The following is a 15309-nucleotide window of genomic DNA, read 5'->3' as shown; positions in this document are numbered from 1 at the left end:
ATCTCCATGATAAAAGTAAGGTTTTAAAAAAATTCCCAGGCTGAGTTTGGTGGACTATGTGTCACCCTCTAGTTGGCAGCCCCATGGGGAGGGACAGTGACCCAAGTCCCCTGGGAAGGTGGCTAGCAGCAGTGACACGTTCCCCAGTTGAGGTGAGGGCAATAGGAAAACCAGCAGACTGGGCCTCTCAGCTGCGTTTCTCATGCCTGCCAGCGTGCTGTGGCTTGTGCCTTCCACCAGCTGTGGTGGCAGTGGCAGCAACAACTTACTCATAGGGAGAGGTCCCCAGCAGGTCACAGAGAAGCCACCCCCAGCCTTCAAAGGCATGCCCTTTCAGTTTTACTATCACTGCCAGTGAAACCTGAGCACCTTCCTCACTGACTGTTAGTGGCCAGGGCGCAGCACTGTGGGCCCCATCGCGCTTGGCACGCACATCTGCTCCTGTGCCCTGTTCCTGTGCTTGCGCCCCTGTGAGCCGGTATGTATGTAGTAGAAGGCCATGAGAGGGCGGGATGGAGCTGGGACCTGCTCACCTGGCCTTTGCCAGGTGTGAGTGAGCGCCCTCCAGCTCCGTACCCCAGGAGCACGCTTTCTGGGCAGGTGCCAGCAAATCAGTTTCCTTCTTGGCCATGGCCCCCAGAAGAGGAAGCCACACAGTAGACTTTGCTCCATAGTGGCAGGCCTACCTAGAGCCACTGCCACATATAAGGCTTTGTCAAACTGGAGAAAATTGGGTTTTCCCAGGTGTGTTGGCCATAAGACTGACAGGTACTAAGCCATGTGCTTTCCAAGGTGTGGTGCAACTTGAGGTGGTTTTCTTAGTGAAGATGCATAGGAGACACTTTGACTTTTCATTACAGAAATTTAGTTTGCACCAGTAAACATATCACTTGGCTGTCAAACCCTTGATACCAAGGATATTACTGCTTAAGAAGAGGCTAGGCAGGCAAAAAAATGAGTTGACTTGAAGTCAATTTAAAGAAAAACATTGAGTAAATAATAGTATAGATTGTACAGAGTTGTGGCCAAAGAGTGCAAGTAGAACACAGACTGCCATTTAGGAAACACTACACTGGTGTGGGCAGGGGGAAGGCAGCATTTCTGATCGGTCTGAGTGCTTCTCTGCGCAAACATGCAAACTGGGTCCTAATCCGTCACGTCGTATGGACTCCTGCAGCTATGGGAGACTTTGGTATTAATTATTAGTTGTCAGCATCATTTTTTTTTTTTTTTGGTATGATATTTAATTCTCTTTTTTCCTTTTTTTTTTTTACTACACAGTGAAGTAAACTGAAATACAAATTCTGTTTGAGATCTGTATGTGCATTCATAAAATGTCTGGATTGAGAGGCACTCCTCTGTATTGTATATGAAACTGCTTTCATATCCGAGGAAACCAACTTGCCTTTGCAGATTTTTAGCCCAAGATCTTACGTTCAGAGACCTGTTATTTTTAATACAGCAGGTCCTTTCTCAGTCCTAGGCAGGGTTTTAACCACGCCCCATTCCCGGGGCCATTTGGTCTCTGTTGATTTTTATTGCAGCGCTTTGCCCAGCCCTTGAGCCTGTCCCTGAGGCCTGACAGGGGCTGGCTGTCCCTCTGGAAGGGAAAGAGGTTCAGGGGGCAGGATGCTGACCCAGTGTGGAGTCAGGGCCCTGGCGCACCCAGCCTCTTGCCTGCTCACTCTTGGGCTCATTCACCCTTCTATGTCCCTGTAGGCTGTCCTGGAGGACCAGAGTCAGATGAGGCAGATGGAGCTCGAGATCAGACCCTTGTTCCTCGTACCAGACACCAACGGCTTCATTGACCACCTGGCCAGTCTGGCACGGCTTCTGGAGAGCAGGAAGTACATCCTGGTGGTGCCCCTCATCGGTGAGTCAGGCCAGAGCAGCCCTGCACGTGCAGCGCGGCTCCCTCTGTGCACACATCCCTAGCCCAGGGGCCAGGCAGGCCGAGCCCTGCAATGTGTATAAGGCAGGATTTGCAGGGAAGCAGGGAATGTGGAGGGCAAGGAAAATTGTTTAATAATCAAAGCAGTTGAAATTATTATGGCTGATCCATGGCTTAAACTGTGTGAGCAAATGGACTCCTGTGTCCCAGCAACCAGAGGCTGCATGAGCCCAGCCCTTGTTTTTATCCTTATAAAGCTTGCAGTAAAACAGCAAAGCTGGTTCCCGTTATTGGTAAACACTCAGCCCTGGCAGATAACGGCAGTGCTGCTGGGTGGTCTGGCAGGGAGGCTGGGAGGATTTTGAAGTGGTTAGATGCCTTTGGTCTGATTGTCTTGTAGCTTTTCATGATCATTCTATTGGTTCGAGGTAAAATTCTTCTGGCCAATGTCACCCTAAGGCTAGGACGACAGAAACCTTCCACAGCGAGCCCTTGGCTTATGCTGTGGATTCCTGCCACTTGGGCCCTACCACTGTCTGGCCATTGGTGCTAGGACGGGGTCAGCATCTCAGGACCCAGCTAGCTTGCTTCCACCCTCAGGCAGAGGAGCCCAGCTGGGCTCTCTCCAGGAGACTGTCTAGGCACCCTTAGTTCTTGGAGCTCTGTGGTAGGTCAGCCTCAGGACGGGCTTTGGGCTCTGGGCTCCTGTCTGACCTAGCTGATACAGCTAATATCACTGAGGACTGCCCTGTGGAGAGGGAGGGTCTGGGAGAGGACTGGGAAGCCCAGGCTTTTTAATGTCCCTTTCTCAGCAGCCACTTGGGGCAAGTTCGGGAGCCTTGTCCTCTGGAAAAGCCCCCAGACTGGCAGTCTGCCTGCCAAGCCACCTCTGACATCCATGCCAAGATGTTCCATTGGGCCTTCCCTCCCAGTCCCAAGTGTCTTAGTGCCAGATGAGGGTGGAAACAAAGGGCAGGAAACATCCGCCCCTGCAGAGGCTATAGAACCCTGGGGGGTTGTGGGAAACACGTTAGCACCACCTGAGAATGTTGGCACTGAAGCAGCCCTCGTCCCGCCTCCACCCTCCCTGTCTTCCTTCCCCCTCCCCATGTGGCCTGGCCAGAACCTCTTAAACCCAAGCTCTCAGACCTAAGGGAGGGTTTTCTGTTCTTCAAAAGTAGAGCAGCTTTTCTCCCCAAGGCAAAGCAGCGAAACCATCGTGGTGTTCTAGCTTCCCCTCGCCCCTCACTGTGTCCTGGGGAAGGGCAGCTTTCAGGATAGTATGTCTCTGTGCTTTCCCACCACATTTTCAGGGGAAAGAAAGTAAATTGGACACTTTCTTGCTAGATGATTGGGAAATTATATAACTGAGAGAGGTGACACCTCAGGAGTCCCCTAAGACTTCAAAAGAACCTCAGACACCATCCCAGGTTAGCAGGGTTCTTGTTCACCAGCATGGATTGTGCACCTACTGTGTACACAGTTTCCTTGTTTTGGGTGCTCCAGTGAATGGCAGAGCTGCAGCCGCTGGTCTTGAGGAGCTTTTGGTTCAGTGGAGAAAGCCAGATTTGGTGGGGAAGGAGCAAACATATGAGAAAACCCAGAGGATACATGCCAAATAAATAGATGGCCCCCAGGGGCGTTGGGAAATGACAACTCTGTTAAAACAGTCCAGGCCAGCCTCTTTGAACCTTCCTCAGCTGGTCAGGGCTTTGGACTCTCAGGGTCTATAGAGGGAGCTCCTGTTTAATGAGGCTCCCTCAGTGGACTCCTGCCCTTTGTCCAGAGCACAAAGGGTTAAGCCAGCAGCCTTCCCTGCTTGTTTCTTGTGCACTTTAACCTGCTCTGTGCTCCTTAGGCCTGACCCCAGCATCAAGAAGCCCCGCCTGGTGCAGAAGCACAAACAAGCTTCGCCTTTGAAGCCTGTTTAGTTTGGAAGCAGGAAAGCAGATTTTGGGATGGAATACCAGTTTTTTGTGTTTGATGTTCTGTTTGCTGTACCATATACCCATCTACCACTACTCCCCAACTGAGCCATACGTTGGTGTGGACACTGTAGCCTCAGGTTGCTGAAAGCATGGGCATGGGGTGTGTGTGTGTGTGTGTGTGTGTGTGTGTGTGTGTGTGTGTGTGTGTGTGTTCGTTCCCCCACATGGGCCTTTTCCAAAAAGTGTCTCTGAATACCCAGACAGTGAGTGCCAGGCTCACCATGGAACAGCATGCTCATTGCTGATTCCCCAAGCCATGAATCACTGCACCGAGGAGAGGGCCTCAGACCCCAAACTCTCCCGGAGCCCCCAAGGAGTGCATATTTCCCACTTGACCTCAGGCTTTTGGCTGGAATTTTGGAAAGAATCTTCACCAGAAAATGAAGCCGTGTCCCAGACACATAGGCAGGCAGGCAGACAGACATACACACACGCACACACACGTTCCGTGTCAGAGGAGGTAGATGTGCCAAGGGCATGGTTTTGGGGAATACCAGGGCATTTGCAAGTGAGGCCATGACTGCTGATTACCACTTGGTGACCTCCCGCCCTCTGCCGGGGTGTGAGGCGTAGAACGTCGCCCCCTCTTAAACTGCTGTGGTTGGGGGCCCGAGTGGGTGAGGGAGAGTGCCTCTTTCCCTCTAGCTGCTGCATACCCTTACCTCTCCTGAGGGACCCTTTCAATTTGATCCTATAACTAAGGAATGCAATAGAGGGGCCAGGTTTCTTCTTCTGAATACAGCAGCTCCAGAAAATCCCTGTAAGTTCCTCCCAGGAGAAGTGCAGGGCCTGGAGGAAGAGGCAGAAAGAGGAGGGAGCACCGTGGAAAGTCTGGGACACTGCTTGCCCCCCAAGGTCCCCTACTTTCACTGAAAGACTCCAGTAGGGCAGGCTGGATTCTGTGGTCTGGGAAGGGCTAGCTGGGAAGGCAAGGCCTAGGGTGAAGACAGACATAATTGCTGATTGCTGACACTGATACCTTGTGGAACCGTGTCTCATCAGTGATCAACGAGCTGGATGGCCTGGCCAAGGGTCAGGAGACAGACCACCGGGCTGGAGGCTATGCTCGTGTGGTACAGGAAAAGGCCCGGAAGTCCATCGAGTTCCTTGAACGGCGATTCGAGAGTCGGGACTCTTGCCTACGGGCTCTGACCAGCCGTGGCAACGAACTCGAATCCATCGCCTTCCGCAGTGAGGACATCACTGGCCAGCTGGTAAGACCCCCAGCAGAAAAAGTGCTTATAACGACCCTTGAGAACAGGGTCCCTAGGAGGAATGAGGGGCTTAAGGAAGGTCAGTCAGCCTGAGCCGCTGAGGAGGCAGCCACCACCAGGGCCCAGGAGCACCCTTGGCACAGCTCGACTCGGCTACGCAGGGCCAGGGCATGTGTGGGGGGGGACTCTGGGAGGTGACCCTTCCCTGCACCCCAGAGGCAGAGTACACCTGTGCCCCCTCGGCATGGGGCCCCTCCTGCCCAGGAGCACCTCTCACATTGTCTCCTTCCAGGGTAACAACGACGACCTGATCCTCTCCTGCTGTCTCCACTACTGCAAAGACAAAGCCAAGGACTTCATGCCCACCAGCAGAGGTACAGCTCTGTCCCCTGCCCTGCCTGGTCCTACCATCCTCAGCCATGGGGAAGTTTGAGGAATTGGGGGTCAGTCCTGAGGCAAGCTCAGTTTCCTGCCCTCCTGGAAGTCAGACCCTCCTGTCAGAGTCCCGTCCCCGCCCCCCCCCCCCCGGAAATGTCAGGTGGACCGGGGGCTGACCAGGGATGGGCCTTCCCAGGAAGCTGGGCTCCAGGCAGTGAGCTTTCCCACCCGGCACGCATCCATTTCCTTTCTTGGGTCCTCAGTGAGTTCCCTGGCAGCAAGAATGTCTGTGATTCAGCGTAGCTTATTCTGGCCATAGTCTCCTGAGCCCAACCCTCCGCAGCTCTGAGAGGACGGTCCCCAGGGGTCCCTGCTCTGGGCCATGCTCATCCTCTTAGTTCATGCCTGACGTTACCCTGTATCAGGCCGGCGGTGGAGGTACTTCCCCAGTGAGTAGTGGGTTTTTTCTGCCCGTCCCTATGGTGGTAAGCCGCAGTGCTTCACAGGCCGGCAGGAGTTGGAGGCAAGTGAGAGCTTGAGCACCTCACTCAACCTGGAACTTTCCTGCACAGCCTCTTGAAGTCAGGGAAGCCCAGGTGTTTTCTGCTCCTGACTCCCAGGAATCTGGTCTTTCTTCTTTTGGGAGGTATCCCTAGGACCTCCTAGCTCAGCGTCACCTGCTGAGCTGATAGTTCTTGCCATTTGGTTTCTGTCTACATACATGTAGTCTCTTGTAGCTGTCGTTTAGTCGCCACCACCCACCTCCTCTGCTTGCTTTCCTAGCCCTGGCTTCCAGGCTGGTCTGGGGACTGACTGCTCCTCCCGCCCACGTCCCTGCAGCCGCTCGCCCCCACCTCAGTCTCTGTACCAGGGGCTGGTAATGAGTCCACAACTGCCCTTGTTCAGGCGGGTCCCGCCACATGGCTTGCACATACTGTCCCCTAGAACCAGATCTGGAGCATTCAGGTGGTAAAACAGCTGAGCCAAACAGAGGGGCTTGGGCTCTGCTCGCAGGCAGCGTCCTGGAGGGGCACCTTCTGAAGGAGAGGTAGGCGGGAGTGCAGACGGCCTTGTTGGGAAGTAGGGTTCAGATACTGCTGTGGCCCCACCCAGCCTCAGAGCTCTTTCGTTCTTAGCAGAGGCACATTTTGGCTTTGGCCCTACTAGTCTCCCCACCCCCACCCCCACTTCACCCCAAACAGCCTACAGCAACCCATTGCCATCCTGGGGACCGCCCCTATCAGAATTACATCAGCAACGGCTAGTGTAATCAAACCCCATTTGTCAGTGTGAATTCTTAGCAGATTAACTTGTCAGATTCACAGAGAAACTGTCACCAAATGTTTATGTGTAAACGATGTTGAATTTTAAAATCATGTGGATTATGGCGGATGGGGCCTGACAAGATGACAGTCTCTGGTTTCTAACAAAGTGAAGTTACCAGTGTCAAAACAGAGGATGTTTATTGTTAAAAATGTCTCAAAGTATCCACAGAAACCCCTGCAGACCCCTGCCAGCAATGCTGGGCCTTGGTTGGCTGACCTAAAGCCTGGGACTCTCCTGGTCTGAGTCCCAGGGCAGGAATGGCGGAGCCGCAGACAGACTCGGGCAGCAGCTGGGAGCCCCACACAGCCCCGCACGCCGCCGCCCCGCCCTGCCCCGCACTCACCCCAGCGGGGTCGGGCCCAAGCCTTTGAGCAGCTCAGAGCATCCCCTTTCCCCATAGCCACCTTCCTCTCCCTCTCCGCCCCCACAGCCCCTCACCGCCCATCACACGCTCCTTCCAGCTCCCCTCCTCTCATCGCCATCTGCCCCAAGAGCCTCTCCCTCCCTCCTCACCCAAACTCCTCCCAAGGCTGACGGCCAGTTCTCAGCCTCCCTGCCTAGAGCTGGCAAGCCTGGAACCGCTCAGGTCCGACATGGACATTTGCAGGCCCCCAGCCCAGCCAGCGCCCCGCAGTCAGCCAGCCCCGCAGGACGTTTCCTGTGCCTCACTGGCTGCTGGGCCTCCGTCAGGAAATGTGCAGCCTGGGGCTGAGGAATGGACTTGCTACCTGAGGAGCCCTGCCAGAGGTGGGGATGTCACTTGTGTGAGAACTTGGCCCTGGTTGAAACTCTCCCCAGTACGTTAAAGGTTAGGGAATTAGGGGGATAGAGAGGGTGGAAGACACCCTGCTATTAAGTCCTCTAAAAAGAATGAAGGCTCTTTGTGCCAACCTAGAAAGATCTTTAAAATATACAAAATTTGAATAAAGTAAGTAGGGCTAGCACGATTGTAATGTTGTTGAGGTAAAAGCTTATATACCAAGTATATACACTTGTGATGTGCATAAAGCAATCTGGAAGCATTCACAGATCTACTCAGGGGAACAAGGCCAGGCGCACGTGAAGGGAGAGAACTGGGAGCATGCGCCTAACTTTACCTTTCCTTTTTTTTTTTTCTCTTCGGTGCTATTAGAGAGTTTCACCATGGATTACTTTTATTTAATAGAGGAAATCATTTGGCTCTAGCCTCAGCCCACCTTGGCACAGTTTTGCCAAGGATCCTTTTGCCTTCCTCCCCTCAGAGCTCCTTTGAGCTAACCCCTCTCCTCACATCTGGTATTCTACCTTTTGATTTCTACTCTTAATGCTTTAGAGCATTGATCGCCCTGCTAGCCTTGGAGGGAGAGGATGTATATAGGTAAGGTGAGTATTTGGAGTCCAGGACCAGCCATGCCGTTAGAAGGAGTGGGAGGAAAAGGTTTCTCCTGCTCTCTCAGTTCAGAGTACTGCGAGTGAGGCATGTGGAGGCCAGTGCCGTGGGCAGCTCTCAGGACACAGGGCCCCACAGTCCTCTGCCGGAGGCAGGGGTCCAAAGCGGAAGGCCAGCCTTAGCCCAGCACGGCCCTCCCTCCCTAAGCCAGTGGTGGGGGTCGGGGGGCTCTCTCAGCTGATCATCTGCACGAGGGAAAGGGTTTGTGGAAAGACCAAGAAATACCTGGCCTTGAGCCTCCAGAACCACATCCCCCTCCAGAGAGCGGGGAGGTGGCCAATGCCCCTGCCTCCTGCCCTCAGCAAGGTTCTCCTGCTATTTTGTGCCAACAGAGGAGCCTATCCGGCTACTGCGGGAGGTGGTGCTGCTGACAGATGACCGGAACCTGCGAGTGAAGGCGCTGACGAGGAACGTGCCTGTGCGGGACATCCCAGCCTTCCTCGCATGGGCCCAGGTGGGCTGAGGGGGCCACACTGGGGCCCAGCCCCATGGAACCGTTCCTGAGAGGCCACCAGGTGCCCAGTGTAGCACGGAAGATGCCCACATGCCTGAGCCACCAATCCACCCAGACAATAAACCATCCTCTTCCAACCCACGCCGTGGCCGTGCTGTGGCGGAGCTGCTCCTCACAGAGCCCCTCCCAAGGGTTGGGCAGAAGCTGCTGGGACCCTCCTGGGCTAAGATTTAGCAGGGAGGAGGTGGGCTGCAGTGACAGCAGGTGGGCCAGCTAGATAGGCCGCCCGTGCTCTCAGCCTTTCTCCCACCGCTGCCTACTTCAAGGGCTGGGGGAAGGCCTTCTGAGCTTAGGGACTCAGCCACTGTCTCAGATGGACATGGGGCAAGGGGGTTAGGTTTTCCATCAGATGCAGGCGAAATCACGGGTCCCTTTAATCTGCAGAACCCCTGTCCTGAACGTGTCTTAAGAGGCTTGGTCATGCCATGAAGAGAGTGCCCAGGGTGTGTCTTTCTCCTTGAGGCCTGAATTCCCATGTGGACCCAAGTTAGGCTCTGGACACCATGTTCCAAACAGCAGCCCTGTAGCCCCACTTCTACCCTGCCCCATCCCACACACACACCCATCCTGCTGCCCTTCCTGCCCTTGTCGACCTGGGTCCATTGCACTTTGCCACTTGTTTTCCCCGTGGATGGTCATGGGTCTAGAGGGAAGGGACATCTGGTCTCAGGCCCATACTTCCTGGGTGGCCTTTGCCTGCTTCCTCTCCCCTCTGGCCTTCCTTTTGCGCTAGTTCCCACTGAACAAAATTTCCTCAGACTTTTCTCAGTTCTCCCCTCCTCTCTCCTGGTCTCCCCCTCTACCCCGTGAGTCATCCCCACCCTCCTTTCTAATGGATCCCTCTCACCTCCCAGATCCCCTCAGTTTCCTCACCTCCGTTCCTTGCCATGGGGGCTCTCACTTTGAATCTCCCTCCTCCAGTACCTGTGGCAGGAACCTAATGAAGCTTTCCCACCCCTGACCTGCCCCAGGCCCCTGTTCTGAAGAGCTTCCAGGCTAGTACCTGGAAAAGAGCGTCATGGAGCCTGGACTTTACACCCAGTTTCTAGCTTTACCCTAAAAGACCCTGACACAGGGGCCTTTGAATTTTTTGTTGCCTTTTTAGCTGGCACCTGTGTTCAAAGCCTCACTCAGGAGGCTTCCTACTGGGAATGTGTTCTCACAACCCAGAGACAGAGATGAGGGGAAGACAAGATTATGAGGAGGAGCCAGGAGTAGGTTTTGATGGGACCAGTGGGGGGATCCCCCAGAACCTCTGTCTGACTGTATAGCCTGGCAGAGGATGGGAGCAAGGCTGTGCCCTCCCAAAGGCCCAAGATTATGCCAGAAAGGAGGACTGTGTGGGAGAGCCACAGCCAATGGTTTGGGGGTGTTAGTCCCCCAGGGCCTCAGAAGACTGGGCTCTTTGGGGGTACAGTGTCCCCAGTCTCTCCTTTGAGATCCTCTTCCCTTGGATGAAGGCTAATGACTGGGTGGGTGGGAGACCCCACTCTCCTTTCTGCCCTATTCTCAGCACTGGTTTTGTTTCCTTAATAAATTTTTAGTTACGAAACATACCTGACCTCTTGCTGATCTGTCTCTGGGACCGGGGAGGGAAAGCCATCCAGGCCTGTGCACACCTGTAAGGGCCGGGGCTCCGTCCCTTCATCCCCCCAGGTGCTGGCACCCAGGTCCTAGTGCGGACGGAAGAGAGCTGCAGGGTCCGGGGTCCTTGGTTACTGCTTTATTGCTGTTTGGTTCGAGTATAGAAAATGGAAGCGGCTCTGGAAGAGCCTGTGTACAAGGTAGAAAATATACAAAAGAGGAGGGAGCTAAAGAGACCACGTTCCAGCCCAGCCCAGCCTGGGCTTGGGGTATGGGACTGCCCGGGGCGCATGCAATAAATATGGTCCGGGGGCCCCAGGGAAGGGAGGAGGGGACACCGCAGGAGTGGGAGACCGAGTAGGCCGGGGCTGTCTCGGCCCTCTGACTTCAGAGGGAGGGAAGGGTTGGCCCTGGGGCTAGTGCCACTTGTGCAAAATGAGGAACTTCACATTATCAGTCCCGGGGCGGGCGGGAGCGGGGGGCAGGGGGCCCTCCGGCCGGCTCAATCCCCTCCCAGCTCCCCAACTCTGCCCGACGCTCCGACCCCAGCGGGGAGATTCACAGTGAGAATGGGTGTGGTCGCAAGGGCCGGAGGTAGGGCTGGGAGCGTCCCAACAGTGACACCCCTACCCCCAAGAGCAGCACGGAGCCTGGGGAGGGGGCCAACGAACCACAGGAAGAGGCGGAGAAGGGCCGGGGGTCTCCTTTGGTCAAAGCTGATATCAAAAATATAAATCTCCCTTCCCCCAACCCACCCCGTCCCGGGGTTTTCCCCTCACCCCCTTCCCCGGGCTAAGGCACAAAGCAGTGAGGCCAGGTGAGGCCGCAGAGAGGTGGGGCCGCCGCCACTGCGGTGGCGCTGCCGCTGCTACTACGTAGTCCCGGCTCGTTTTGCCTGCTCGCTGCCGCCGCTGCTCCCGGGGGGCGCGGGCCGGGGGCCGCGCAGCGACGGCGAGGCGGGCTGGCAAGGAGCGCTCTAGGTAGGGGAGAAACGGTCGATGGTCCGGCCGTCGGGCCCGGCAGCCAGGTGCGCTCCCTGGCTCAGCACCTCGGCCGCCTTGTCCGGGCTTAGGCCCAGCTCCGCGGTGAATTTAGCCAGTGGGTAGAGGCTCTCGAGCGCCACCTTGGGGTCGTGCAGGAAGTGCGTGGTCTGCGCCAGCAGCTCGGCTGCGGCCGCCTTGTCCTGCTGCTTCAGGCTCAGCTGTTCAGCCGTGAGGCGGGCCACAGCAAACACGCCCTCGGGGAAGTCGAGCTTGCCCTTGCCATCGGGGCCGGGGACGCCAGGCAGAGCCCCCAGCCCCGCCAGCGCCCCAGCCGCGCCGGCCGCGCCACCCACGGCGTGCATCTTCATGTGGCTGATGAGGTTGCGTTGCTGGGCGAACTTGCCGCCGCACACCTGGCACTCGTAGGGTTTCTCGCCCGAGTGGATGCGCATGTGCTCGGTGAGACGGTACTGGCGCGTGAAGCGCATGCCGCACGCGTCGCACGCGAAGGGCTTGAGGCCCAAGTGGCTGCGCATGTGTCGCGTCATGGTCCCGCGCTGCGTGAACTTCTTCCCGCAGATGGTGCATGGATAGGGCCGGGTAAGCCAGTGCGTCTTCTCGTGCTGCCGCAATGTGGCTGGGTCCTTGTAGCTCTTGTCGCACGACGCGCAGCGGTATGGCCGCAGCAGTTCGCCCAGTCCCCCGGGAGCCCCAGCAACCTTGTCCCCACCACCTCCAAAAGGGGGCCCGAGGCCGGCGGCTCCCGCTACCTCAGCCGCCTCAGCCCTGCCATATAGTGCCTCCTCCTCCTCCACGTGCGCCTCCACGTGCGCATTCAGCTGCTCCGAGCTGGGGAAGCCCTTGCCACACGGTATGCACACGTACAGGTTGTCACCGAAGCTCTCGGGCTCACCATAAGCCAGGTGTGGACATGGGTAACCCTCGAGGTGGCCGCCAGGAGGGCTGGGATCCTCGCTGCTGCCAGTCTCCTCGCTGCTGCTTTTGTAGTCGTCAACGTCGCCACCTGCACCAGGCCCGTCCAGGCTGCCCGGGTAGCGCGGCGGTGGCGCCAGGCCGAGCGGGGGTCCCCCGGGCGAAGTGGCTGGGTCCCCGCCGCGTTCCTCGCAGCGCTCGCCCGGGGAGCCGCGCTCCCGGCCTAGCTCGTCGCCGTAGCTGCCCAGGCCTGGCTCGTGCTTCATCCAGCGATAGAGGAGGCTGGGCCCGTCGGGGCGCCCGGGGGGCTCGGGTCCCGGACTGCCGCCGCCGCCACGGAACGGGTCCGGGGGCGGTACGGCCTCCTCCAGCTTCTGGAAGGGCAGTGACGACAGCGGCGGCAGGACGAGTGGTGGCTCCTTGTAGGCTGCGGGGCCGGCACTGGGAGGGCTGTCTGGGCGTGGAGGCAGCTCACGCTCGCCCGGCGGCCGCTCGGGAGGCGCGGAGCCCGGCGGGCTTTTCTTGGACAGGTCCAGGCCGCAGAGCGGAGAGCAGCGGCGTTCCGGGGCGCAGAGAGCGGCTGCCGGGCCGGGACCCGAGGCGTACAACTCTGCGCAGTGCGTGTTTACTGCGGCCTCGGGGCCTGACGGCGGCTCGGCGCTGGGCTGTGGCGGAGGCCCCGCAGGGGACGAGTAGCACGTCTGGATGACGGGCGTGGCGGCCCGCAGGCCCCGGCCCGGCCGCCCGTAGGGTGCGTAGCCGCCGCCGCCGCCGCCGCCGCCCCGCAGGTGGCAGTACTTGCCGTGGCGCTTAAGACGCTTCTTGCACAGCGCCACGAGGTCGGGGATCTGCAGGTAGCTGGCGGCGGCCAGCACGGCGCCTAGGCTCGGCTCGGTCCCCGGAGCCACAGCCGCTGCCGCCGCGGCCTCTGCGCCATCAGCCAGGCGGCCGGTGTAGATGAAGTCCAGCACCAGGCGGAACACGGCCGGGCTCACCATGTCATGGTCCAGGTTGAGCAGATTGTCATGCACCACCAGGGACTTGAGGTAGGCGCTGCTGGCCGCCAGCACGTTCTTGTGCGCGCGGAAGAGGGCGTTCTGTACCACGATGATCACGTCGCACAAGAAGCCCTTGGTGCGCTGGTTGTTGAGCTGCAGCAGCAGCTGCCTCGAGTGGCCGGGCGCCTCCATCGTGTCCAGCATCGTCTGCCCAGCACAATCTCCTGCGGGGACACACACCAGTCGGGTCAGGGCCGCATGAGCCCTGGCTGCCGGTGCCCGGCCGGGCACCTCTCCCCTCCACTTCCCCTTCCCCTCAGCGAGGCAAGAGCATCGGGCACCAGCCTGGGCACTGGAGGAGGACGAGTGGCCTCCGAGTGTGGAAGCCTGGGCCGGCGGCCGGGACCAGAAGGAGCAGGACAGAGGCTGGCGGAGAGGAGGCCAGGCTGGCCTGCACCCCCTTGCCCGGAGGCAGGGGGCACACAGGCTGGGTCCTGGGGATTTCGAAGGAGAAAACTGTTCTGGCGAAGTGACCCTTTCGGAGACAGTTACCCGATTTGAGGAAAATGTCCGCTTCAGGAAAAGTCATTCAGGGCCGAGAAGTTTGCCCAAGTGGGATCTAAGAGAGCCGAGTGGAAAGCGCCTCCCGCCTCGGGAGAAGTTGCCCCAGTTGGGGGAAGTGATCCGGAGGAGGGGAGCCCCGTGGCCGCCGTGGCGCCGCCCTGGCCGGGGGCTGTCAGGCCCTAGTTGGGGCTGGACGGCGGCTTCGGCACGGGGAGCGGAGGCAGCCGCTGCGGTGGCGGGCAGAGCACGAAGGCCTGGCCCCGGCGCGGGGAGGGCGTTATATCGGGGCAGGAGGCTGAGGCAGGAAGCAGGTGGGGGGGAGGGGGGGAGCCACGCAGCTCCCAGGGGAGGGAGGGGGCAGCGCCCCGGGCGGGCACAGCGCGCAGCCGGCTGCGGCCCTGACCCCGGCCTGCGCCCCACCCGAGTCCCGGCCTGGCGTCGGCCTTAGGTCTGTATTCACAGCCCGGCGCCTCCCTCCCCAGCTCCCCTCGGCCCCTTCTCCACAGGAGCTCCGCCGCCCCAAACTTAGGAAAAAGTTTCCCAACTTCAGACAGGCCGGGAGGGGAGCGCCGGCCCCAGTGCCTGGGCTCCCAGCTTTTCCTCTCGCCCCCCATTTCAACAAGCCGGGCAGCGGCGGGCCCCGAGCCGAGCCCTGAGCTGCCCTGCCCGCCCGCTCGCCGCCCGACACTGTTCCCCGCCTGGCCCGCAGGGCCTCGCGGCCCGTTACCTGCGGCCGCAGCGGGCCGGGCTTCCCTCCCTGCGGCGATGGCAGCTCCTAGCCGGCGCCCCACCCGCCCCGCTGCCAGGCGCCGAGCCGTGCCAGGGCAGCGCCCCTGCCAGCCCCGCCCGCCAGCTCTCCCCTTCCCTTCCCCTCGCCTCTCCAGCCCATGTGCGGGCAGAGCTGGCCCCGGCCGCTGACCCCGCCGTGAACCCGGCGCAGGGCAGCGACCCGGTGGTCTTGAGTCCTCAAGGGGCGACACCCGGAGCTCCGAACGCCAGCCGTTTTGGGACGCTCGCACCGGAGGATGCACCCGAGGCGGCCAGAGCGCGAGGACCGGGCTGTCCGGGTCCCCTGTCCCTCCCAGTCCCTAGCCCGACGACCCACCTGGGGGGCATGTCGGAAGCCCCGGGCCCGGCTACCGGCGGATCCAGGGGGGACGTGGCTGCGCTGCGCTGCCCTCCACCCGCCGGGCCCCCGGTCGGTCTGTCCTGCTGGTCCGTCCTCCCCGCGTCCTGGTCGCGTCTCAGCCCCGCCGCGCTTTCCGCACACTCTTATCTGGAGCGGCCCGGGCCGGCAGGCTCTTGCTGCAGCTATGGCGCCACCTCGCGGCCACACGGGGCTTTGCGCAGCACAGCCACCACCTCCCTCCCGCGCACCTGGGCTGGAGGCACGCAGATGCGAAGCTGAGTCGGGGAGGGGGCCCCACTCGCCGGTTCACCTTCCCAGAAGCGCCCACCGGGGCACCCAGGCTCCGAACCTGCAAGCCCTCACACCCTGGGGTTTTGA

The 15309-nt window shown here is 59.4% G+C and overlaps 2 protein-coding genes across 2 annotated transcripts in view; one reads left to right on the top strand and one right to left on the bottom strand.

Moving 5' to 3' along the window:
- Positions 1-10316, top strand: part of SMG6 (SMG6 nonsense mediated mRNA decay factor) — a 207411-nt gene extending 197095 nt beyond the window's left edge. Inside the window, exons 16-19 of the mRNA XM_054573325.1 lie at positions 1720-1873; positions 4882-5093; positions 5386-5467; positions 8559-10316. Of these exons, the coding sequence (XP_054429300.1) occupies positions 1720-1873; positions 4882-5093; positions 5386-5467; positions 8559-8689 (579 nt within the window). The 3' untranslated portion in view covers positions 8690-10316. The remainder of the gene's footprint in view (positions 1-1719; positions 1874-4881; positions 5094-5385; positions 5468-8558) is intronic.
- A 984-nt stretch (positions 10317-11300) lies between these two features.
- On the bottom strand, positions 11301-13634 carry HIC1 (HIC ZBTB transcriptional repressor 1). The gene has a single exon (XM_054572982.1). The coding sequence runs from the start codon at positions 13440-13442 to the stop codon at positions 11301-11303; it is 2142 nt and encodes a 713-aa protein (XP_054428957.1). The 5' UTR covers positions 13443-13634.
- Positions 13635-15309: the final 1675 nt, after the last annotated feature.

The sequence above is a fragment of the Pteronotus mesoamericanus genome, unplaced genomic scaffold, assembly GCF_021234165.1.
Source record: "Pteronotus mesoamericanus isolate MK-2021 breed Mesoamerican mustached bat unplaced genomic scaffold, CSHL_Meso_final contig_246, whole genome shotgun sequence".
NCBI lineage: Eukaryota > Metazoa > Chordata > Mammalia > Chiroptera > Mormoopidae > Pteronotus > Pteronotus mesoamericanus.
Note: the sequence above shows the minus strand (reverse complement) of the source record. Positions and strands in the feature narration are given on the sequence as shown.